Source organism: Mastigoproctus giganteus, chromosome 7 (assembly GCF_048544385.1).
Source record: "Mastigoproctus giganteus isolate SK-2022 chromosome 7, ASM4854438v1, whole genome shotgun sequence".
Classification (NCBI taxonomy): domain Eukaryota; kingdom Metazoa; phylum Arthropoda; class Arachnida; order Uropygi; family Thelyphonidae; genus Mastigoproctus; species Mastigoproctus giganteus.
Window position 1 is genome coordinate 186,552,799 of NC_143581.1, and position 24,813 is coordinate 186,577,611.

Sequence of the window (24,813 nt, forward strand, 5' to 3'; positions counted from 1 at the left end):
ACAGGGTGTGTCAATCCCTGGAACCTTGTGCATACTGAGACACTTCTGTCTGTAAGATAGCTGTTTATTACCTTATAGAGATTTTGTGGGGCATTTGCCTGGTGGAGTCTCCTAAGGACACTAGGCTACCAGAGTGAGTCAAATGCCCCAGCAAAGTCAATGGAGATTGCTAGCATATTTGTATTTCTCCTCTGTTTTTAACTGTTGTCAGTAGGTGGTGAATGGCATTCCTCCGTAGAATTGCCCTGCTTAAAACCGTATGGATTGTTGGAATGTAAACCTGCTTCTATGTAATATTGAGCTAATCTGCTATATATTAGTCTTTCATATTTTCCTTAGTACAGGGAGTAGGGCTATTGGTCTATATGATTTGGGATCAGTAGGGAGTTTTTCAGGGTTTTTAAGAATTAATCTTAACACTGCTTTTTTCCATATTTTTGGGAATATACCTTCTGTCATACAGTTATTATGTAGTGCTATTAATTTGTCTGGTGCTATTTCTGCTAAGTTTTTGATAATCTCAACCTCTAAGAGATCAAAACCTGGGCATTTACTGTTTTTGGTTTTAGATAGTGCTATTTCTAAGTCTTGTATAGTAAACAGAGGTTCAATATTGGCATTATCATATTCAGTGTTTTCTTTTATAATGTCTAGCTGGGTGGGAGAATGACCCCTAGTTACAGTCTGAATAATACTGTCTAGGATGTTATTTACAGAATCGAACTCAGGGTTGGAATTCCATCTGGTTTGACAGTAGTTTCTAAGACATCTCCTCTTGGCAGCTTGTTGGTCACTATTCTGTAGACAATTCCCCAAGGGTTATTGTTTCCAGTAGTTCCCACCAAGTGCCTCCTGCACTCCTTTTTCTTGTCTCTTATGAGGGCTGTATACTGATTCCTGAGAGTTCTATAAGAATCTCTCAGTGCATCCACCTCATTTTGTGGCCAAGATGTTCTGGCTCTTTGAAAATGTCTCCTCGCCTGGTGTACCCTACTTCTGAGTATAGTCAGTTCGGGGCACCACCAGGGAACTACCTGCTTCCTTGGTTTTTTCCGTGGGATAAACAGGGTTGCTGTTTTTGTTAAAATGTTTGTCATAGTCAGTGCTTGCTCGTCCGGGCTACAGTTGCCTGATCTAGACAACTCATTTTCCTGTTTTTGCAGCTCAGCTGCTGTATGTTCTGCGAAAATCTGCCAGTTTGCCTTTTTAAGGTTATATCTTTTGATATCCAACAGGGAGTGTTGGGTTGTTTGTAATTGCCAGTTTAGTTTGTAGGAAATGGCTCTATGAGCTGATGTAGTCCAGGCTGGCTATAATATTTTATAAGCTATTGAATTGGTGGCAAGAGTAACATCAATGTCACTCTCCCACATGGTACTGCTAAAAGTTGGGAGGTTATTTGGTTGGTTTAGCACTTGAAAGGGTGAGGTGACTATATAGTCTGAAAGTATCTGACCATTGTGGTGCCTGCTCTGTCTTCCGTACAGCTATGCCATAAGGCTGATTGGCAGTTGACATCAGCACACACTATGATATTTGCAGTAGGTGGCAAGTTTGTGACTACTTGTAGGTATTCAATAGTTGGATTTATATCTTTACCTGGTCTGGAATATAGTGAAATAATGTAAAACTGTCCTACAGCACTGGTGAGATGGGCACACACTCCCCTGGGGAGCAGAGGTGACCCACCTTTGTGACTGTAAGGTCAGTATTTTTAACTACTATCGCTGTAGAAGGGACATCTGAGGTGTATTCTATTATTTTATAGTCCCTTGGGTATCCTTGAACCCTACTCATATGTGTGTAGGGCTCTTGGAGTACCAAGATATCTATATTATTTTCTTCCAATTTGAGTTTGATCTGATCTACAACGGCTCTTGCTCTTTGAGCACTCAATTGAATAAGATTTAGAACCCTAGTCACATTTACGTTTTCAATCTGGCCCATAGTTGGTCCTAGATTGTATAAATTTTACCATTTTTTTATAACAGGGGCATTTATCATCCCTGATGCTATGTGCATAGTCAGTCAGCAGTGCTACTTTATAGGTAGCACATTTTGGCTGCTGATTTTTATTTTGGCAGTTCTTGTAATAGTGGACACTGACTGCACAGTGGCCACAGACTGGGTAATTCTGACTGCAGTCTCTGGAAATATGCCCATATTTATGACAGTTAAAGCACTTCTTGTACAGGAAAGAATTCCCTGAATTTATGGCTGGTCCAGCCAGCATAGATTTCTTTGCTGTCCTTGTAGGTTTTTCCAAATTCTGGGTGACACTTCCACAATGACATTGAATTGCCCATTTCTTTTGTTTTTTTGTCCCTCTCTTTAGAAGAAATTCTTTGGCAAACTCATCCAGTTCCATTATATTGATAAAGTTTTTGTTGTAGATGATTTTTTTTTTTTTTTTTTTTTTGATTTGGTAGTTGTTGGCGCATCGGCTTCTGTGGCCATATTGCACCTCCCAAGGTTTTGGTGTACTTTGATCCAAGCCCGAGGCGGGAATCGAACCCGCGACCTTTGGGTTGCCGGGCAGGTACTTTACCCACTCGGCTAGCCCGGTCGGCTTTGTTGTAGAAATCGAACATAAGACCTCTTTCCAGAGTTTGTCTCAGGGATGTCAAATATAATAATGTTGGGGTTCCTGCCCCTTGGCTTTTCTGTTTGCAGTCCCAGTTTGAAACCAACCCAGAGGTAGTAAATCTTTTTAACATCTTCTTTATTTGTTACTTCAATTAAAACTCCATTATCTATTATTTTTCTCATGTTATTCACTTTTATTTCTTTCAAATGAGGTTTTAATTTTGTCATGACAGTATCCCTGACTGCCTTGCTGGATTTGTATGTATAGTCAGGCTTAGCCATTATAATGATTAAGTTTGTTTCTTTTGCCTCTGGTATTTCCTTAGTCTTATTGTTGGTTTGTTTAGTTTGTGATGAATCTGCTTTGGTGGCCCTTGCTACTTGGTTGTAAGTCAAAGTATTTATTTCTTTATAATTATTCTTCTTTTCAGTCACCATTTCTACTTTTGCATTCAATACTTTGTTTTCTGTATTAATTCAACCACTCTGTTCCAAAACAGACCAGCATTTCACTATCTGCAATCTTGTTGCAGATGTAATCCTATTTTTCTGTTTATAAAGAAACTCTTCTAGGAACAGTTTCATTTCTTTAATTTGTCTTATGGGATCCTCTATTTGATTTATAAGCTGAAATTTCCTCTCCTCCTCCTCTGTTTTTGTTACCTGTGGCTCTAAATTATCATTCTCCTTTTGATCTGTATTTTCTACCCTGTTTTACACTAAGGTGGCAAGATTCTAAGTCTTTGTTTGTAATTTCTTCAGGCAGGTCCTTCAAGTCAAGATTGCGATTGATATTTTTAGATATTTCAGTTTTTTTCCCTTGAGTTTTGGTTTTTGCCAGTCATTTTGCTGTTATTATAATGTTCCTTATATCCAGGGGAGTAATTTAAAGTATATTTTATCGTTGTGGGCCTATTAAAACCCAAGATGCAACGTTTTCCAGTTTTGGCGGGAAAACAGCCACACACACACACAAAGAAAGATACTCTTATACGCAAGAATATGTTTAATCTAAGTGAAATTCACATTTCCCCTCACAAATATTGTGTATTCAGCTAATTTGATTGAAAATTTATCCCAATTTTTGGAATTTTGAGGCGTTGCAATATCAAAATCGGCAACGCTGTAACAATTGTATTGCACGTAAACACGTTCAAAAAACCAACAGCTAAAAACAACTATAACTAACTAGCTTGCTTGAATAATAATAGTTGTTTTCATCTGTACACAACATGAAGAATCCAAGTTCTATGGTTTTTGAAGCCGGAAAATCCAAGTAATCCTCCCTGCCACTGTCGGTCCCTACCCGTCGTTTACATCAAGTGGAGCTTCTTGCAGATGCATCAGTTCACCTCCACGATCACAGCGCCCTCCGGCTGTAAGTGGTAATGTACAATGCATGCAGAGAGGTGAGTCATTGGTGCATGCATGTACATTACCACTTATATAATTTTTTGATATAATTGGGTTCAACCAAATTACACCGATGAGCCAAAACATTATGACCAGCAAGTCGTTATGCAAATCAAAGAAACTGCAGGTGAACTACGGTGCATGTGTGGGTCGGGACACTGTGTAAAAAACCACCTGATAGTGAGCTCTGTTAATCAGTGTTACTCTTGTTTTTCAGATGGGAAAGGCAGCAGACTTAGCACAAAGGCCAAATTGTAATGGCCAGATGACTGGGTCAGAGCATATCCGAAATGGCATGGCTGGTGAGGCGATCATGGTCAGCTGTGGTTAGTACGTACCGAAAGTGGTCCGAGGAGGGGGAACCCATGAACTGCAGGCGAGGTGCTGGATGACCACGGATCATCAATGCTTGAGGTGAGCGAAGGCTCTCCCAGACAGTACCTGGCAACAGAAGGGCGACTGTGGCGCAACTCGCCAGTAATTGGAATGCTGGTGATGGTCACAACACACAGTACATTGAACCCTGCTGAAAATGGGGCTATGCAGCCACAGGCCACTCCGAGTGCCCATGCTAACCACAGTTCACCGGCGACAGCACCTACAATGGGCACCCGAGCATCGAAACCAAACCTTGAGTGATTGGAAGAAGACTGCCTGGTCCAATGAATCCAGTTTCCTGTTGTACCATGTGGACAGCTGGGTATGTGTGCATTGTTTACCTGGGGAAGTGATGGCACCTGGATGCACTGTGGGACGAAAACAAGCTGATGGCAATGGTATCATGCTTTGGATGATGTTCTGCTGGGATACCGTAGGTCCAGTCATCCATGCGCCGGGCACTCTGATATCTACCTAAACACCATTGCTGACCAGGTACACCCTTTCATGGTAACGGTCTTTCCCTCTGGCGGTGTCATCTTTCAGTAGAATAATGTGCCATGCCACACCGCCCGGATTGTTCGAGACTGGTTCGCAGAACATGAGGAAGACTTCCAGGTATTGCCCTGGCCTCCAAATTCCCCAGAGATCAATCCCATCAAGCATCTGTGGTTTGTGTTGGAACAGCAACTCCGATCTGCTGGGTCTCGACCACGTACCTTACAGGAGTTAAAGGATCTGCTGGTTACGTGTTGGTACCAGAAACCAAAAGACACAATCAGAAATCTTGTAGCATCCCTGCCTCACTATTTTGGCTGCACGTGGAGGACCAACATCATATTAGGTAGGTGGTCATAATGTTTTGGCTCATCAGTGTATATCAACAAAAAACACACCCAACATTGTATGAGAAACAAATTCGTGAAAGGCAGTTCATGAATATTTACATTTCTTCATTCAAACAACTTTACAGAAAGGTCTAAGTTTTATTTTATAAGAAAAGCTATACTTATTAATATTGCAAAATTTAACAGTTTTAACTTAAGATTTATATGCTTAGGTTTCCAGGTAATAGTTTTTTGACTTACAGCAGCAACTGAATATGTCACTCCTAGCCATAAAGTGGATACCAATGGATGCACCATAGTAAAAGCAAGCAATCCAAATACTGGTAAAGTAAGAATGGCACAAGAAATGGCTAAATACCCTCTCTTTCCAAACACATCCTATAAAATACAGAGAAAAGAAATGTCAGCAAATGGTACTAAGTATTATAATACAAATTCTAATATAGTATAATCTCGATAATTTGTCACTGATGGGACTCTGACTGTGACGTATTAAAAGTAATGCATATTATACTGCAAAAACCATGGAAAGGGTGGTCAGAAATATGAATAAGCCTGGAGGCAGACCAAGAGGAAGATGGATGAATGGTGTTAAGCAAGCTTTCTATTCACTATTTATTGCATGCTATCCCCTACTTTCTATTGGATTTTTTCAATAAAAATCCAACAAAATAGAATGGAAAGCTGAGAGTCCAAGAATGATTTGTACTATCACAGTAACTTTACATATTTGAATGATATCCTTTAATCCATTTAGCTACTTTTTTTTGTTTTTGACTGAATGCAGTTAAAATTTAAGAACAAAGCTGTATTATTTATTATGAGAATGATGCTAATAGAGTATTTATACTTTTTCACATAAATCTGAAGGTGCTGGAATTTTAAAATTTGTAATATAAAATTTCAAATAACATTTTGCAGCCCACAAGCAGGTGAAAAAATACAAAAAACCCAGAAGTTATGATGCAATACTGATGTTTACTGAATGACTCATCTTGGTTGTCATGTATCCTGAGTATATCATAACCATCACAAAAGTCAGCTTTAAGAAATCAATAGTAACATGAAATCTGGCCATAATGTCAATCCAATAAATATTCAATCTGATACAATTTTAGTACTGTAATTCTATACTCAACAGTAATTACCAGAAAAAATAAGTGGCTGTATCTTATGTACTCTCAGTTTTGAAATATCAAGAGAGAGAGAAATGATATGATGGAAAACTTTGGTCTGAAGCAAGGTGTCTCACACTCACAATCCAAACAGAACTTATCTATAAGGATCATATGATGATGGTGGAGTGCCCAGATACATGCTTTGGATGGAATAGAGTAGTACCCGATAGCTTTTATAAATTAAATAATCTTTATTGAATGTACCATAGCCTAGAAGTAACAACTGAAAGGTACATAATGTCTGTCATGATAGGAAGCCAGTGACTAATAGGATTGTTGAATATAGTGTTTTATATAATTAAAAGTTGGTGCTACATTCAAATTGTCAGTCATATTCACAATGATTCAGACAGAGATTTCTGAATAATAAATTTAATGTAAGGTTGATAACTATTATTATAAATTAACATATCATTTTATTTAAATAAATTTTTGTTATATAAGTAGCAAAGTTTTAAGAATTTCATTAATTTTCTCACTCTTGGGTATATTTAATTGCATAATTTTTTTATTTTTTCCCGATTTTTAAGGATTTTATTCGATTACCTGACTTTTGGATATGATACATGATGTATATCTCCATTACTGATAGCATATTTGCATTTATATACAAAAGGACTAATTAATCTGAAAACTGTAAGGTATATTCAAGTTATAAGGTCTGATTTCATTTCACAAATGTATTATCAAATGTCTAAAAAAAATGTCTTCTATAAAATGACTGCATAACAGAAAGCTTCTGATAGTGTTCCTGTTTAAGCACATTTGATATAGTGATAATGGCATTTTCCTTAAAAGAGCAGGTGTTATCTGATTTCTCATCTGAGAAAGTTCTATTAGCATTTGCTGGAAAATGCCAGATGTGAGTCCTAGAGAGCTGATAGATGCAAAAAATATATGAAGTTGGGCATGTAAGATCCACAAGAATTGTGTGATAATGAAGCATGGCAAGGCCATAAACAAACCATTCAATGCCTGCACTACCAGTATTGAGGCAAAAGCTATAGAGGACAGATAACAGACAGTGGATGACCCTTCAATATTGTGAGTTCTATGCATGCAATTTTGCTTGAAGACCTCAAAATGTGCAGATTTTCAGCCAAATGGATGCCTGGGGCATAAGAACAATTGTACCAACATGCATCCAATGAGGCGATGATTAGCAAATGTCACCAATGAGGAAATGTGGTGCTTGACCAAGTGCTTGATTTGATTTCATTTTTAATGGTGCATATTCAACTATGCCATGATGTACGAAGTCCAGTGAAGACCAAGTGCTAATCTCCACAAAATTTCTTTGGTTGTAGTGTATTACTGCACTTCCACTGAAGCACACTGATAAACTGCTGCAGAGAAAAATGTTTGTAATTTTTGAGAATGCAGTATGGGATGCTGATTGTCATTCTCACACACTGCATTGCCAACGGAACTTCAGTTACAAGAAACAACTATTCAATGGTTCTGAAGGAGAAATTCTACCAGCCAGAATTTACTGGCGAATGACTTCTGATTGTTTCCAACAAGGAAAGACTCCTTTCATTGCCAATAAGTAGCATTTGGTACCATCAGTGGGCTAAAAATATTCTTCAGTAACCCTTCAAATGCCAGGGGCTCACATCTGGTGACTATAGGCTTGGCACACCCAGGGTCTTGAGCTGGATATCATCATTTTTCTCTTTCTTGGTGATTCCTTTCTACTTCTGATTCTCTCTCTCTCTCTCTCTCTCTCTCTCTCTCTCTCTCTCTCTTGGGAATTTTTTTTTTGGCTGGTGCAGCATAAGCCTTAAGTTTCTTGCACCATATGGCTTATAATAATAATAATATTAATAATGCAGACTTCACAGCTTGAGAACAAAGATGCAAGAAATGTGTGAAATGTTTTGGAGACTATGTTGAAAAATTATATAAATGTCATTCCATCATGTATTATTTCTCCTGAATAAATTAGGGGATCTTATAAGTTGAATGGATCTTTTAAATTAACATTATTATTGAGGTAAATATTGAATTACAATTTAGAGCTAACAAAATGATAAAAATATAATTGTGAAAAACTTACAATTATTCCACCAAGAAATGGAGATAAAACCATAGACACATCATAAACTGCTCCTGACATATACGCAGAAGTTTTAAGATCAAAGCCATATTTATCATGAATAAATTTGCTGAAGGGAAAAAAATAATCAAAATGTAAAAATATTTATCTGAAATGGCTTCAGAAAACTAAATAATGTATTAATTGATTATTAATATATATATATATATATATATATATATATATATAGAATCCAAATATTACAGAGTTTAAATTGTAAAAAATATATAAAATTATTAAGTGTTACATATAGAACTAACCGATTAATGCCATCAAACGATAGAATATTACATCGGACGTTAGGTATGTCCAAATTGGATAAGTTATAGTGTAATGTAAGTACCTCCATAGTTTGAAAATCGATGTAGCCACAGACCAACCGTACATCCAGTATACATGAAAAAATACATGAAAAAATATAAAATATTAAGTTAGTTAACATAATAAGCCTTACATGGGAAACCCATTTTGCAAGAGACTTTGTCGAGGGCTAAACCCTTACAAAATAACCAACCCATGTTAGACTGAGCCATCGGTTTCTGTTATCATCTGCCTGTATGCCAAAACCAAAAATCCATAATAATGGATAATTCATCTAATTTAAAATTAGGTTATAGTAAAGACTATAAATCAGTATAAATCTAGCCGTCCAAAAAGGGGGGTATGTCTAACCATAATTTGTAAGAATACAGGCTGGATGATATTTAGCCCGACCGATCGCTGCAACATTATAAGCACAACTGAGAAATTATTAATATTTGCTGAACAATATTTGCTGAAAATGGCTAAATTAGCTAACTAAAGGCGAACGGAAAGTAGTGTAGTTAAAGCAATAGTACCTCACTCCCCCTCGAATTACTCTAATAGTTCGTGAGATATGAAAAAATAAGGCAAGAGGATAGATAAAAGTGAAAAAGAAAAGGAAAAGCAATTTATCGATAATACATCGGATAAAACCGGGAGTGTAACTTCCTGACCCTAATAGTAGGGATCCTGGTTAAATAGTAAGAGCTGGTAAAATATATATCAATAGAATGCGAAAAGGAACGGAAAAAAAGGAATGGCTAATTCCTAAGATAATTTACTATAAATCTAACATCAAAATATCAAGTAGTGGCGAACTTTATGTAAAGCGTTAAACATTACATTACACTATAACTTATCCAATTTGGACATATATATATATACACACCAGCTCAACTGATGCATTCACAATGTAATAAAAAAAAAACATTTAATATGTATTTATGGTATTACACTGATAATACAAATTAGTGTTTCGGCGTACATGCTTTTATCAAGTGGTCTAGTAACAACAAACGATGTTGGTTTATGAGCACATTAGCTACTGTACCCCTATTATGCCTTTCAAATGGTTTCTCATGATTTAAATTTCTTTTTTTGTTTTAGTATATATTTGATTAAAGCACTGCTTAAGTTTTAAGAACAGTAAATACATCAACAATATCCTGTAATATATGCTGCAAAGTCATGATGTCATGCTTATGCATGAAGGAAGAAAATGCTATTTGACATGCCTGTTTAAGAGACAGCCAATAATAATATGCTTGATTGTAAACTGAGTGTGACTGTCACAGGAGTTCCAGTATTGTAATTCTAGTCTGATTTGAAGTTTATTCTTGGTTTAATTCTGGCATATCTATTTCAAATGATCTTTGGTGTGTGGAATATTGGAGTTTATAGTCAGCAGATTTTAAGTTTCAACAATAGGGCTTGTTAACAGTTCTAGCACCTTGATTGGCACATTCACTTTGAGTGATTCCAATATGTTCTAGAATCCAGCATATTCTTATAACTCTGTGTTTTCTCTTAAACTTCTTAATGACATTGCATTTTTCTTGTGGGGGGTGAAGATGTAAATTCTGTTGTAAGACCCAAAATGCACTTTATGAGTCTGTTTATATCACTCTGTATGGAAATAGTAGTAGATGAATCAGATCCATGGCTATTTCTATGGCGTATATCTCAGCAGTGTATACATTGCATTTAATTGGAGGTTGATACAGAAGGGTTCCATCTACACCAACATTGATAACAGTTTTGGAACTGTCTGTATATATTCAAAACTGTAAGAGTATTGAGTGAGTGAGTGAGAGAGAGAGAGAGAGAGAGAGAGAGAGAGAGAGAGAGAGAGAGAGAGAGAGAGGCATGCTGCTGTTTTAAATGATGACTTAGAGAGGTTATTTTTTTCAAACAGTAAGACACAGTCATCACATATTAATGAACAAAAGTCCCAGGGAGGTTCTAGAGTTGTGTTTTAGTCAATCCTGTTGTAATTTAGTTTCCAGTCATTTAAAATATTTTGTAGATATATACCAGCTGGTTTATTTATCAGTTTACTTTTGTATAGGTTTGTCCATTTTGGATCATAGAAGTGTCATCACATGTATGGTTGGAAGACTTTTAATCTTTTGCAGTATAGTTTAGCATGACCGCCCAACTGATAAAATTCCTGTTTTGCATATATTAATGAAACCTTGTAAATATATCCTGAAGACTGCTTGGGTAAAAACCCTTTGCTTTTTTTTAAATGAAGAGAAAAGCTTGCAACAAACTGAACAATTCAGTTTCAATTTACAGCTGATATTGGAAAACTCCCTGTAATTTCTATATTGTCTTAGTATTGTATTATGAAAACTGTTTAATTTCTTCCAAATACATAAAGCCAAAACTTAATCTTTCTTTAATTAAAGGAGGCAGATTTTTAATAAGCTGAGAATGTAATGGAATCCTTTTTATTAACAAATTTTGTTCATGGATTTTAAATTATTTCACCTTCACAGTAAAACCATGCTTCACTGTTGTTGTTCTATGGTTGATCAAGTGCTGCATAATCTGCTCAATGATAGGAAAACCCATTAGCTGCATGACATGAGACTGCTGTAACAATGAAGTTGACATTTTTTTTCCCATAGCAATTTCTAATCACGAACTTTTTCATAGGTCCAGCTATGGTTCTATGGGTAATGTACATGACCACAGGTTAGGAGGTGTTGCAAACCTGAGACTATATACTTCCAGGAAAAACACACAGTCCATGCATGACAATGCAAGTGCTGGTGCTATGAAGGCACTGTCCCCTAATTCTTCAGATGAGTCCTTGTGACGTTGTTCCTTCCAGATGAAGGAATTACACAAATGTTAACACTTCTGATCAACACAAGATACTGTAAGCAGCAGACTGTTCTCTCACTGCCCCTTCAAAACCAGGATGTCGATGGTATCAGACACCTCCTACATGTTTGGAATCAAGTTATAATGGAGGCTAGGAATTACTTTGATGAAATGTTCCCATCCAGTACTTGTAAATAAAGCTTGTTTTCTTAACAGCACCTTATCACCACTTTTTGAATGACCCTTCTACATTACATGAAGCTGCACTGAAACAATGCAATAAACAATGGCAAATATGCTGAAATATACCAAATAATTTAAATGACATACGAATACAATAAAGATAATTACATAGATGCCTCTTGTTTCACATAAAATATATCTTTTTTTAACATATTTTCACTATATAGATATTTTCAGCTTATCATTTTAGCATATAGAGATAGAGAGATCTAAAAGCATTCTTGTTAATATTAAACCAGAAACTAATAAAATTCTTTTCAAAATTATAAAATAGTTATCTAAAAAATCAGTATCCTACTTCTTCAAAATAATTCATATTTATTCATTACATGATATTTGCTGATATTAATCCAAAATTTTACATCATTAGCACACATAAAAAACATTTTATGTAGTGCAAAAAAAAAAAAAAAAAGTTCAACTAAGTTAAAAATCCATAGCAAACCCTTCTGAAGTATTCTCCTTGTGAGGTAATCCTGAAAAGATACATACAACTGCAGCTAAAATAATCAATTTGTTCAGATTCTATTAATATTTCTGAAAGCACTTCTGAAACCCCAGATGCTTTATGCTTTATATTGCCTCTTTTGATTTTCATTTTATCTTCAAAGTGTCATTAAATCTTATCCTTTGATATCAGTTTTAGTCTTGAAAACAGAAATCACAGGAGCCAGATCCGACAAGTATGGAGGGTGGGGGAATATAGAGCCATATTATTTTTGGCCACAAATTGTTAAACAGAAAGAGTGTTATAAGTGGATGGGTTTATTTCTTTGGCTTATCGTAATGCAGCAACCAGTCCCCTGCCTAACAGCCTCCGAAAGATTCTGTAAAAGTGCTGATTAAAGTGAACCCTGTCAAACTCAATGTTCTTTCAAATCCATCACCTGGGTAAAATATAGACATCGCAGAGTTCTTAATCAGAGATGCACAAAATACCACTGAAACAGTTCATCTGAGAAAAATATAGACATCATAGAGTGTTAATGCAATCTAATCAGAGGTGTGTAAAATACTACTGAAGCAAAATAGACAAGGCATCTTCTGCTTCAGTGGTGTTTTATGTGCCACCTAATAGCAAATTCTATACAATCATCTGTGTTATTGGCATTCTCTTCCCATGGGAAGGGTAGTCTGGGTACTTTTGGGTAGCACCAAGTTTTGTACAAAGAAAACAATAGGTGTGAAAGGAGAAAAGACTTGGTTTATTACTGAATGCATTTGGATATCATATATGTCAAGGAGGGCTAAATATTAATATAAACACTTAATGAATTTTTGCCATCAGAGTACAATTCAATGAGCACATAATTTTGGATATGTTTCTTGATGCTGGAAGAATCTGTTAATTTAAAAATAATAAATTTCAAAGCAAAATCTACTAACCTTGCATCAGCAACAAATGGAAATACTCCATTGTAGAAAAACATAATAGATATAGCTAAAAGCCAGTAAGAGAGGGAAAAATGCCTGATATCTGTGAAACGCTGGAATGAAATATTAAGATAATTAGATATACTGCAAATAAAGATCTATACTATAAAAGACAAGTTTGTTTCATAAAGGTGCTAATTTTTCCTATTGTGAAGTTATTCATTATGAATTACCCCAGTGCTCCATGGCAGATAAACCATACTTCTAAAAAGAAGTACAACCTATTTATTTGTAATGTGGCACCCTCAGAGATGCCTCTTTTGAGAATTACAATCTTTGCATAAATACATCTATCAGTACAGCACTTGACAACTAAGTGACAACTTAACTCGAGAAGAGAGAAAGGAGTGCAAGGTGAAACAAACTGTTTCACTTAATTAGAAAATAGAAGCATCAAGCTTAAAGTTTTCAAACTAATTCATCAGCAAACAAGCTGAAACTTTTAAAATCTCAGTTACTCAACTTTCACTTTGTGTGTCTTTTAGACTGCTCACATCTTGTTAGTTAACTCACTACTGATTGGACTGTCATGTACTGCACTGATTGGCATTTAGCCACCCACTGATAAGAGGATAATAACTTCAAGCAGCCATCTGGATGACTTTACAAATAAAGAGAATTATATTCCTACTTTAAAGGAGTTTACTTTTCTTCTGGGAAGTAAAACTTTCAAGCTTTTGTCATCACAAATTACCTTGAATGTTGCAGTGCAACATACAAGATAATTTGTGATGACAACTTTGCAACATGAGAGATTAATGTTTTGTGAAAAGACTTCTTTTTAGAGCAAACCCTTGTTTGCCATAATTATTCATCTGGCAAACACATGGAAGTATCATTATTTACCTTTGTTATCTTATGAAATGTCTTTAGGAAAGTGTTATGTCACTTTACTGATATTGTTCTTTATCATCAGTACACTGTTCTTGCAGTGGTTTATGGCATCGTTTGTAAAAGTAAAGTGAGCTTAGATGATTATTTGTAATGCAAAATCATTACTTTCATTATATATTTTAAGTATCATACTAGAGAATAGACCATTAGCGTCAGTTAATTTAATTGCTTAGCAGCCAGGTTTGTAGGAAATACAAAAATGGAGAAATCATAACTTTGAAACAGCTAAAAGTATCTCTGTTTGAAGGACATGCTTGCAATAGACATTTGTGTTGGTATGCTGACAACATTGATGGGCTTTACTTCACCATATTCTATCGGTAGATATATTGGTAATATTGCCATATACTTACGTTATGCGGATGGATAGACAAATGAATGGAGGGATGTGGTGAACTCACATCCCTCCTTTCATCTCTCTGTCCATCCAATAAGCAGTTATGTATATGTGTGTGTGTTCCAACATGCCTAAAAAGAAAAAATGTAATTCCAAACAATCAAGGTAAATATTTCAATTGTAATCAAATACAGGGCGTTTCAAAAATGATGGTCAATAATTTAAAGGTGAAAAGTACAAACTAAAATAAGCAAAAAAGTTCCAGTGAACATTGGGCCGCAAATGACCCATGTTTGAGATAATGCACATTTTCTGTTACACTCCGCCACTGACTATGGGAGCACTAGTTTAGCAAAAAGCTGTGAATCCTTTGCTAAGGGTGGTTTTATTAAACATAAGATAATACATTTTTAATTTTTGGTTTCAACACCACAGGATTTTACAGATGTTACAAAAGGTGTTCAAAATGCTGTCCTTGCATCCTTATGCAGCTTTGTAGTCTTCTCTGCATGGAGTTGCGAATCCTCTCAGGCATTCCTGGGTCATTTCTGATTTGCTGAAAGGCCCCTTCAACCCGACACTGCAATTCCTCAACTGTGTTAATGTCAGAAGTGTACACTAAGCTTTTTACATGACCCCAGATACAAAAATCCATAGGATTTAAGTCTGGTGATCTGGGAGGCCACATTACAGGCCCACCTCTACCTATCCACCATTGACCATACCTTCTAGTTAGATACCAAGTCACAACTCGAGCAAAATGTGCCGGTGCACCATCATGCATAAACTACATGTTCTGGCATTGCTGAAGTGGAACATTATCATCATCAAGGAGGTCTGGAAGAACACTCTGCAGGAACTGAAGGTACAGCTCTCCTGTTAGCCTGTTTGGCAGAAAGTGTGGTCCAATTAGACGGTCTCCTAGTAGTCTTGCCCAGACATTCAACGAGAAACATTGTTGATGTCGTGACTCGTGAATTGGATTAGGATTTTTGTGGGACCAAACGTGACAGTTATGAAAATTAAAAGTATCATCATGAGTAAACTCAGCTTCGTCAGTGAACAAAATGTTGTCTAAAAATTGGGGATTCAGGACACAGTGTTGTTGCATCCACTGGTAGAAATTCACTCTGGGAGGGTAGTCTGTATTGCTGAGACCTTGTACACACTGGATATGGTAGGGGTACAGTAATTGGTGATGTAAAATTCACCACACACTGCTATGACTCAGTACACACTCTTGCAGAGCAACCCTCCTTGTCAAAATTCATGGATTTTGTTCTATTCTTTCTAACACCCTTTCCTCAACACCAGGTGTTATGCTTCTGGGCCTACCTGCTTGTACTCCATATGCAAAGTGCCCATGTTCTCTAAGGTGTTGATGTACCCTGATGAATTTGCGCCTGTTAGGCTGCCTTTGGCAGGGAAATGCTTCTTGGTACAAATGTCCAGCCTCGAGTGCACTGCCATTGGTTAAGTTTATCATACATGAAGTGCATGTCCGCATATTCTTTGTTGCTGTAACCTCTTTCTATGTTGACTATCCTTTGACAAGTACTAGTATGCCTGCTACGTCTCAGAGCATTGAGAGAGGGAAAAGGGAGAGAATGAGCATAGCATAACCTAACCTAAACAAACAAGTCAGTGGTGGATCCCAACTATAAATGTGCAATATCTCCAAAACGATTCACTTAAGGACCTGTGTTTACTAGGCTTTTTTTGCATATTGTAGTCTGTACAGTTCACCTTTAAATTATTTACCATCACTTTTGAAACACCCTGTATATATTTTCAGCTTTAGTCAGACACTGGGTATTTTTTTGGCTACCACAGTAGTTGTTCTAAAGTGACATCAAGCTGGCCACCAACTCACAGAGCATAATTAACAAGAACAGTTTGTGCTTCATTAAGTTTACTGAAAGTGATAATGCAAAAAAGAGAGAAATTCCATTCTTTTTTACCTAGGTCACTAATATCAAACATCAAATAATATCCCAAAATATGAACACTTTCTTGAATGTCTGCCACAGAGCTTGTTTTAACGTACAGCTTGTATATATCATATACAAGTTGCATGACTGTTATGGTGGCAAAACCGAAACTTAGTCTCATTTAAAATATTAATAATTTTTTGGTATCATTGTGATAGACATTCATGAATATACAGTTAACACATTAATTTAGTCAATATTATTATTAGCAATATGGTGCAAGGAAGCCTGAGGCTTATACTGCACCAGTCAAAAAAAAAATTCCCAAGTTACCCTGTATATGTGTGTGTGTGTGTGTGTGTGTGTGTGAGAGAGAGAGAGAGAGAGAGAGAGAGAGAGAGAGAGAGAGAGAGAGAGAGAGAGAGAGAAGAGAGAGAGAGAGAGAGAGAGAGAGAGAGAGACAAAAGGGAATCACCAAGAAAGAGAAGAATGATGATATCTAGCTCAGGACCCTAGGTATGCCAAGCCCATACTCACCAGATGTGAGTCCCTGGGGTTGAGAAAGTTAATTGTGCTGTGGAGAAATATAATAAATTAACATGTTAACCAATTTATTCATGAATGTCTACCACAATGATACTAAAAGATTATTAATATTTTAAATGAGACTCATGAAAATTCTGTAGTTTTGAGAAGAATATGTGACTAAAAATTTTTATTTATTATTTAATACGGGCAAATACTGGCATGACCTGAACTTGTAAAGATACTTTGAGCCCCTTTCACATGTTCACTGCCTTTAAGCATAAAACAGCACTAAATGATGTGCTGCTATGCACATCTGAGTTCAAAAGGCACACAAGTGCTATGCTGTAATGCACAAGAAGTATTCTTAATTAGTCAACCAAAGAGTGTCATAAATTTATGTAAAGGCACATGAAATTAACAACTACTCAGTATTGACATGCTAACTGAATGCTTTGCAGCAATGCTTGGCTTTTGTTTATAGATTTGGTGCACAGTTTTATTTGTTCTTTGCTTATGTTGATGTTAGTTTATGTATATGAATAAACTTTTTATATAATTTTAAGATTTTTTCTGATTTGCAGCTTAGCACAAAAAATACGTGTTTGCTTTTAGCAATGAATTCCAAACTTTTAATTTCCAACCATTATTTATGCATTTTTTGGAATGCTGGAGATTCAGAATGTTGATTTTTTTTTTCAACATTCCAAAAATAATGGCATATTGCACGGTTCTCTCAAATTTAGATGGCAACGAACGTGTTAAATCAAAATGGATGTATTTTGGCCCTTTGAATTTTAAATTAACCAAGTTTTACTGTAACTACATTACTTCATTGACCACTTATTCGATTATTTTCCTGGCACAGAAGTCAAGCTTACAGGTCTGTAATTACTCATCTTGCCCTTTGATCCTTCCCCCCCCATGAACCAGAGAGATATTTGCACAGCTGGATTACTTACTTCTGTATAATTTCTTCAATAATATCTTTTACACTTTTGCCTCAGTTATCATAAAATCACTTAACTCCCAATCAGCATTAGACACACTTATGATATTCACATCTCTACTAAAAACTTCATGTGTGAATGTAGATGCAAAATATTTTTGTTTGTTAAGAACTTGTACAAAATCATTAATATTTATGCAATTCATATCGAGTGGAACAACACAGGTCACTTTCCTTATAGTATTAATATAAGCAAAGAATTCTTTGCACTCTTAGCAAGGGGCTTCTCATAATCTGGCTTAGCATGCCTACTCCCTGAGAAGCTTGGTTTCACACTAATTTATAATTAGTGTAAGTTTCTGTATTCTCTGATAATTTATAATCATCCCATGAATTTTGATTCTCTGCTACTGGCAGAAAAGATGAATAACTTGGATCCCTGGGATGAATAACTAGAGGATAAAAATGGCATGAGAGATTTATAGGTTGACAGACTCATTATAAGAAATCAGTGGGTAAGAAAGCATTGGAACAAGGAATTTTTCATATTAATTAGTTCAAAGTTTGTTTTTTTAAAACTTTTCAGTATTATTGCTGTTCAAGTTTTCATCATGACAAAAAATACTTACCACCGCTTTTGATTGCTGCGCTAATTCATTAAAACGGCCTAACTGTCGAGCTCCCCAAATATCTAAGAAACTCACAAAAATGGCAGATATAAATCCCACACCACAAAGAATTGCACCTAGATGTATATAAGAAAAGTGAATTATTTTATTTAAATTTACTTCACAGCAGAATTAGGTGTTAAATATAATTAGGTATTAAATTTAATTTTATTTAGGTATACAGGGGTTGCCCAAATTAAACAGAAAATGTATTAGGAAAGAGTTCTCAGGATAACAAAATATTGTTTCTACTGACTTCAAATGATTTATTAAAATAAATTATTCAAAATTAGAAATTAAAAATAAATAAATTATAAATATATACATGAGTTTAAAATAACTGACTATGAATAATACAATAAAACTGTACTACATACAATTAAAATATAAAATAAAACAACCAAATAAAACAGCTAAAACACAATCACTTTATAAAAGATAAGACAAGAAGCTTTTGAGGTGGTGGGCCACTTCTTCAGCTGTAGAAGAGGCCCTCTTCTTTCCACTAAATGCTTTCCATTTAGCAAATTCTAAATGGAAAGCATTCAAGAAATTATTCACAGAAGCTACTAGGCTTTTCCTACCAACTGAGAAATACTCTTCAAGGTATAGGCCTAAATGGATGCCAGATAAACTAATGGGACTCTTAGCAGAGAAGAAAATGCATTGGATGCATATAAATTATCAGGTGATACAGACGACTATGGTAGATACAAACTAGTCCGTAATCAAGTCACAAAGGAGGTTAGGCAAGTGAAGGCAGATTACAAGAAATCTTTGGCAAAGGATGCAAAGAAAAACAGCAAAGACTTCTTTATTTATGTAAACACAAGAAGCAATGGGATGAATCAAATTGGTCCACACATAATACCAATGGTTTTACTGTTGACGATCCTGCTCAGGTTTCTGACAAACTGAATGAGTATTTTGTATCTACATTCACACAAGAGGATGCCAGAAGTTTATCAAACTATAACAAGGAGCTAAATGATAAGTAATAACTGAGAGAAAACAGGAAGAGAAACTGTTGAAGTTTAAACATAAGAAAAGCACTTGGGGTGAATGGGATCTAATCAGTTATATTACGGAGACAGTGAAGGAAGTAAACAAGCTCTTAGTCATAATCAGGAGAGCATCATTGGATTCATGGGTTGTTTCTTGAAGATGAGATGAACAAATTTATTCCCAATTCATAAAGGGTGACAAGAGTAATTACAGACCTGTTAGTTTAACTTCTGTTCCAGGGGAAATAATGGAGTCACTACTAGTAGTAGTAGCATGTGATGCAAGAAAGCAAGTGTGAGCATATGCAGCATCAGCAAAAAAAAAAAAAAAAAAATCACACCATTCCCTCCAAATGCCTGTCCAGTTCCTCCTTAAATTTATTTAACCTATCAACTTCCACAACGACAGATGGAAGTTTGTTCCAGCAATTAACCACCCGCTGGCTAAAGGCAAATTTCCGCACATCTATTCTACATCTGTCTTTTCTTAATTTGAATTTATGCCCCCTTAGGTTTGTAATCTGAACAAGTGGAAGGATCCCATCAGAATTCAGCATGCTCAACCCATTCAAGGCCTTATACACCTCAATCAGATCACTGCACAGGTGCCTAGTCTCCAGCCACTGCAATTTGCAGAACATAAGCCTCTCTTGGTAAGAGGATCCCTTCATTCCCCTCACCAATCTTGTTGCCCTTCTCTGCACACGCTCAAGCAAATCTACATCCTTCCTAAAATGAGGCCTCCAGACCTGTACGCAGTACTCAAGGCGTGGCCTGACCATTGCCTTACACAGAGGGACGATCACATCCTTTTCCCTGCTAGCAAAATTCCTATATATCATTGACAAAAACCCCATGACCTGCCCTGGCAGCATGTCTGCATTGCTCAGAAAACTTCATATCTGACTGCACAATTACTCCCAGGTCTTTTTCATTTTCTACCACTTTAAGTGTAGTACCACACAGTTGGTAAGTTTCTCTGGGGTTACTTCTACCCATATGCAGTACTTTGCATTTCCCAAGGTTAAACTTCAGTTGTCACTTCTTAGCCCATCTGCCCAAATTATCTAGATCCTGTTGCTGTTTGTTTGTTTGTTATTTGGTTTTTAGGAGCATTAGCAACTAAGGCCATATTGCTCCGGGATATGCGGTGGTCATTCCCTGACCTTTCCGCATCCTCCGTATTTGGTGGTGACAGGCTCGAACCCCGGTCTAATCAAGAAGCGTGTGCTACACACTGCTGCTCCTTCCCACCTGGCTATGGAGGCGCCTAGATCCTGTTGCAGTAGCACACTGCCATTACTGTCATTAACAACCTTGCAAACTTCAACACTAAGCCTGATACCTTCATCAATATCATTGATAAATATACAGACACCGAAGCATCAACACCGAACCCTACGGGACTCCACTAATAACATTAGTCCATGAAGAGCAGCACCCATTGATTACCACCCTCTGTCTTCTCTCACTCAACCATCCTTTTATCCATTGTAGCAACTTACCCTAATACCATTCTGCTCCAATTTGTACAATAGTCTTCCATGCGCAACGGTGTCAAAAGCTTTCCTGAAATCCAAATATATGATATCAAAATTATTTTTTGCATCCAGTTCCTTTGTAACCACATCATAATATCCTATCAAATTTGTCAGACAAAACTTTCCCTTAACTAACCCATGCTGTGTCTGAATTATTGCTGCAGTCTTGTCTAGATGACCTTGCAATGCATCTTTAACCAGTGACTCTATTATTTTACCCGGAACAGAAGTTAAACTAACTGGTCTGTAATTACTCGTGTCACCCTTCGATCCCCCTTTGTGAATTGGGGATACATTTGCACATCTCCAGTCTGTGGGGACCTCTCCTGAGTCCAAGGATGCTCTCATAATTATGGCTAAGGGCTTGCTTAGTTGCTTTGCTGCCTCCTTTAATATAACTGGATAGATCCCATCCACCCCAGGTGCCTTTCTTATGTTTAACTTCAACAATTTCTCTTCCACTTTGCTCTCAGTTATTACAAAATCATTAAGCACCCTGCTACAATTTGATAATCTTCTGCCATTTTCAAACCTTAATAACTCCTCATGTGTGAATGTAGATGCAAAATACTCATTCAGTTTGTTTGCTATCTGAGCAGGATCATCAATAGTCGAATCATCGATATCAAGTGGACCAATCAGATTCATCCCCTTCCTTTTAGAGTTTATATAAGTAAAGAAATCCTTGCTGTTTTTCTTAGCATCTTTTGCCAAAGATTTCTCGTAATCTGCCTTCGCCTGCTTAACCTCCTTTGTGACTTTTACTAGTTAAAGAAGTAATGCACGATCAAGGCTACAATTATATTTAAGATACAGCATGGGTTTGTTAAGGGGAAATCTTGTCTGACCAATTTGACTGGACAGTATGAAAAGAAATTTATGGAGTTAAATAGTGTTATGACAACTTTTAACAATTTAAGTTTGTTTATATAGTGATTTAGCATTAGCAGAGGCATATGATGCAAGAAAGCAAGCTTATGCAGCATCAGCCAAAAAAAAAACAAAAAAAAAAAAAAAAAAAAAAACTCACTGCACTGGGTTTAGCACGCTGAATTCTGATGGAATCCTTCCACTTGTTCAGATTACGAACCTAAGGAAGTTGATAGGTTGAATAAATTTAAGGAGGAACTGGACAGGCATTTGGAGGGAATGGTGTGATTTTTTTTTTTGGCTGATGCTGCATAAGCACATACACTTGCTTTCTTGCATCAAATGCCACTGCTGCTACTACTACTAATACTACACCACTCCCATTTCACCCCTCCGTTCGTTCGAAACACCTGTCCAGCTGAGCCTTAAATTTATTTAGGCTATCAACTTCCACAACAAGGGATGGAAGTCTGTTCTACCAACCAACTAACTGCTGGCTAAATGCAAAGTTCCGCACATTTGTCTTTCCTCAATTTGAATTTATGTCCTCTCAGGTGATTATTCTGAGCAAGAGGAAGAATCCCATCGGCATAGAGCATGCTCAAACCATTCAAGGCTTTATACACCTCTATCAGATCACCTCGACAGTGCCTAGTCTCCAGACACTGTAATTTGTAAAACTTTAGCCTTTCTTCGTAAGAGCAACCCTTTGTTCCATTCACAAATCTTGTTGCTCTCCTCTGTACTCGTTCCAGCAGCTCTACAACGTTCTTGAAATGAGGCCCCCAGACCTGTATACAGTACTCAAGGTGTGGCCTGTATACAGTACTCAAGGGAATAATCACCTCCTTATCCCTGCTAGAAAAATTCCTGTATATCATTGACAACACACCATGAGCTACTCTTGCCGCTCGTCTGCACTGCTCAGAGAACTTCATATCTGCCTGCACAATTACCCCCAGGTCCTTTTCATTCTCTACCACTGTTAGTGTAGTACCACAGAATTGATATGTTGCTCTGGGGTTACTGTTTCCCATATGTAGTACTTTACATTTGTCAATGTTAAACTTCATATGCCACCTCTCAGCCCATCTGCTCAACCTTTCCAGATCCTGTTGCAGCACCATAGCGTCAGTAGTGTCCTTAACAACCCTACCAACCTTTGTATCGTCTGCAAACTTGGACATTATGCTTGATATACCATCATCAATATCATTTATAAATACAAAAAACAATAATGGACCCAAAACTGAACCCTGGACTCCACTAATAACATTATTCCACGATCAGCAGTGTCCATTGATTACCACTCTCTGTCTTCTCCTCCTCAACCATCCCGTTATCCATAACAGAAATTTGCCTCCAATAGCACACTGCTCCAATTTGCGCAGCAGTCTTCCATGTTCAACAGTATCAAAAGCCTTTCTGAGATCCAAATATATAATATCAAAGTTATTCCCTGCATCCAGTTCTTTTGTGACTGCATCATAGTACCCAATCAAATTGGTTAGGCAAGACTTTCCCTTAACAAAACCATGCTGTGTCCGAGCTATAACTGAAGTCTTGTCTAGATGATCCTGCAGTGCTTCTTTAACCAGTGTCTACATTAATTTTCCTGGAACAGAAGTTAAACTCACAGGTCTATAATTGCTTGTGTCAGCCTTTGATCCTCCTTTGTGAATTGGGGTCACATTGCACATCTCCGGTCTATGGGTACCTCCCCAGAGTCCAAAGAAGCTCTCATAGTTATGGCTAAGGGTTTTCTTACTTCCTTTGCTGCCTCCTTTAATATAACTGGATAGATTCCATCCACCCCAGGTGCCTTTTTTATGTTTATCCTCAACAATTTCTCCTCCACTTTCCTCTCAGTTATTACAAAATCATCTAGCTCACTGCCAGAGTTTACTTCACCTCTGGCATTCCCCTTCCTGAATAACTCCTCAAAGTGTGAATGTAGATGCAGAATACTTGTTTAGTTTGTTAGCCACCTGAGCAGGATCCTCAACTGTTGAACCATCAATATCCAGTGGACCAATCTGATTCATCCCTTTCCTTCTAGAGATTACATAGGTAAAGAACTCTTTTCTGTTTTCTTTGCATCCTTTGCCAAGGATTTCTCATAATCTACCTTTGCCTGCCTAACCTCCTTTGTGACTTGGTTACAGACCAGCTTATATCTATCTTAGGCTTCCATGTCTCCCATTAATTTATATGTATCCCATACATTTTTCTTCTCTGCCATATGTCTCATTAGTTCATCTGACATCCATTTAGGCCTAAACCTTGAACAATATTTCTTAGTTGGTATGTAAAGCCTAGTAGCTTCCAAGATAAGTTCTTTGAATGCTTCCCATTTTGAATTTGCTGTTGGTAACATCATCAGTTGGTCTCACTGTATGGAATTTAAACTGTCTCAGACCATCATTGTTGCCTTTACGAAAGCAAAAACCCTTCCCTTTACCCCTGATGGTAGTTACCTCTTTGAGTAAATCCCACTTCAGTACACTGTAATCACTGCCACCTAGTGGTTCCTTTATCTGCAGATCCTAAATGCATGAAGAATCACTACTGATAATCAGATCAAGAGTATTACTCCCTCTAGTTGCCTCCCGAACATGCTGATGTAGAAAACAATCATCCAACCAAATCCACAAAAGCCTTGCTAGTGTGTGAGTGACCAACCCACAAATTCCAGTCAATATCTGGGAAATTATAATCCCCCAATATAAGACTCTCTGATTTACTGGCCCACTCTATTTCCCTGTACAGTTTCTTATTATA

The 24,813-nt window shown here is 36.8% G+C and overlaps 1 protein-coding gene across 1 annotated transcript in view; it reads right to left on the bottom strand.

Moving 5' to 3' along the window:
* Positions 1-24,813, bottom strand: part of LOC150083405 (lysosomal dipeptide transporter MFSD1-like) — a 98,339-nt gene that overhangs the window by 15,476 nt on the left and 58,050 nt on the right. The window contains exons 7-10 of the mRNA XM_090377248.1: positions 18,579-18,694; positions 13,266-13,366; positions 8,463-8,571; positions 5,466-5,603 (exon numbers count right to left, since the gene is read on the bottom strand). Of these exons, the coding sequence (XP_090233374.1) occupies positions 5,466-5,603; positions 8,463-8,571; positions 13,266-13,366; positions 18,579-18,694 (464 nt within the window). The remainder of the gene's footprint in view (positions 1-5,465; positions 5,604-8,462; positions 8,572-13,265; positions 13,367-18,578; positions 18,695-24,813) is intronic.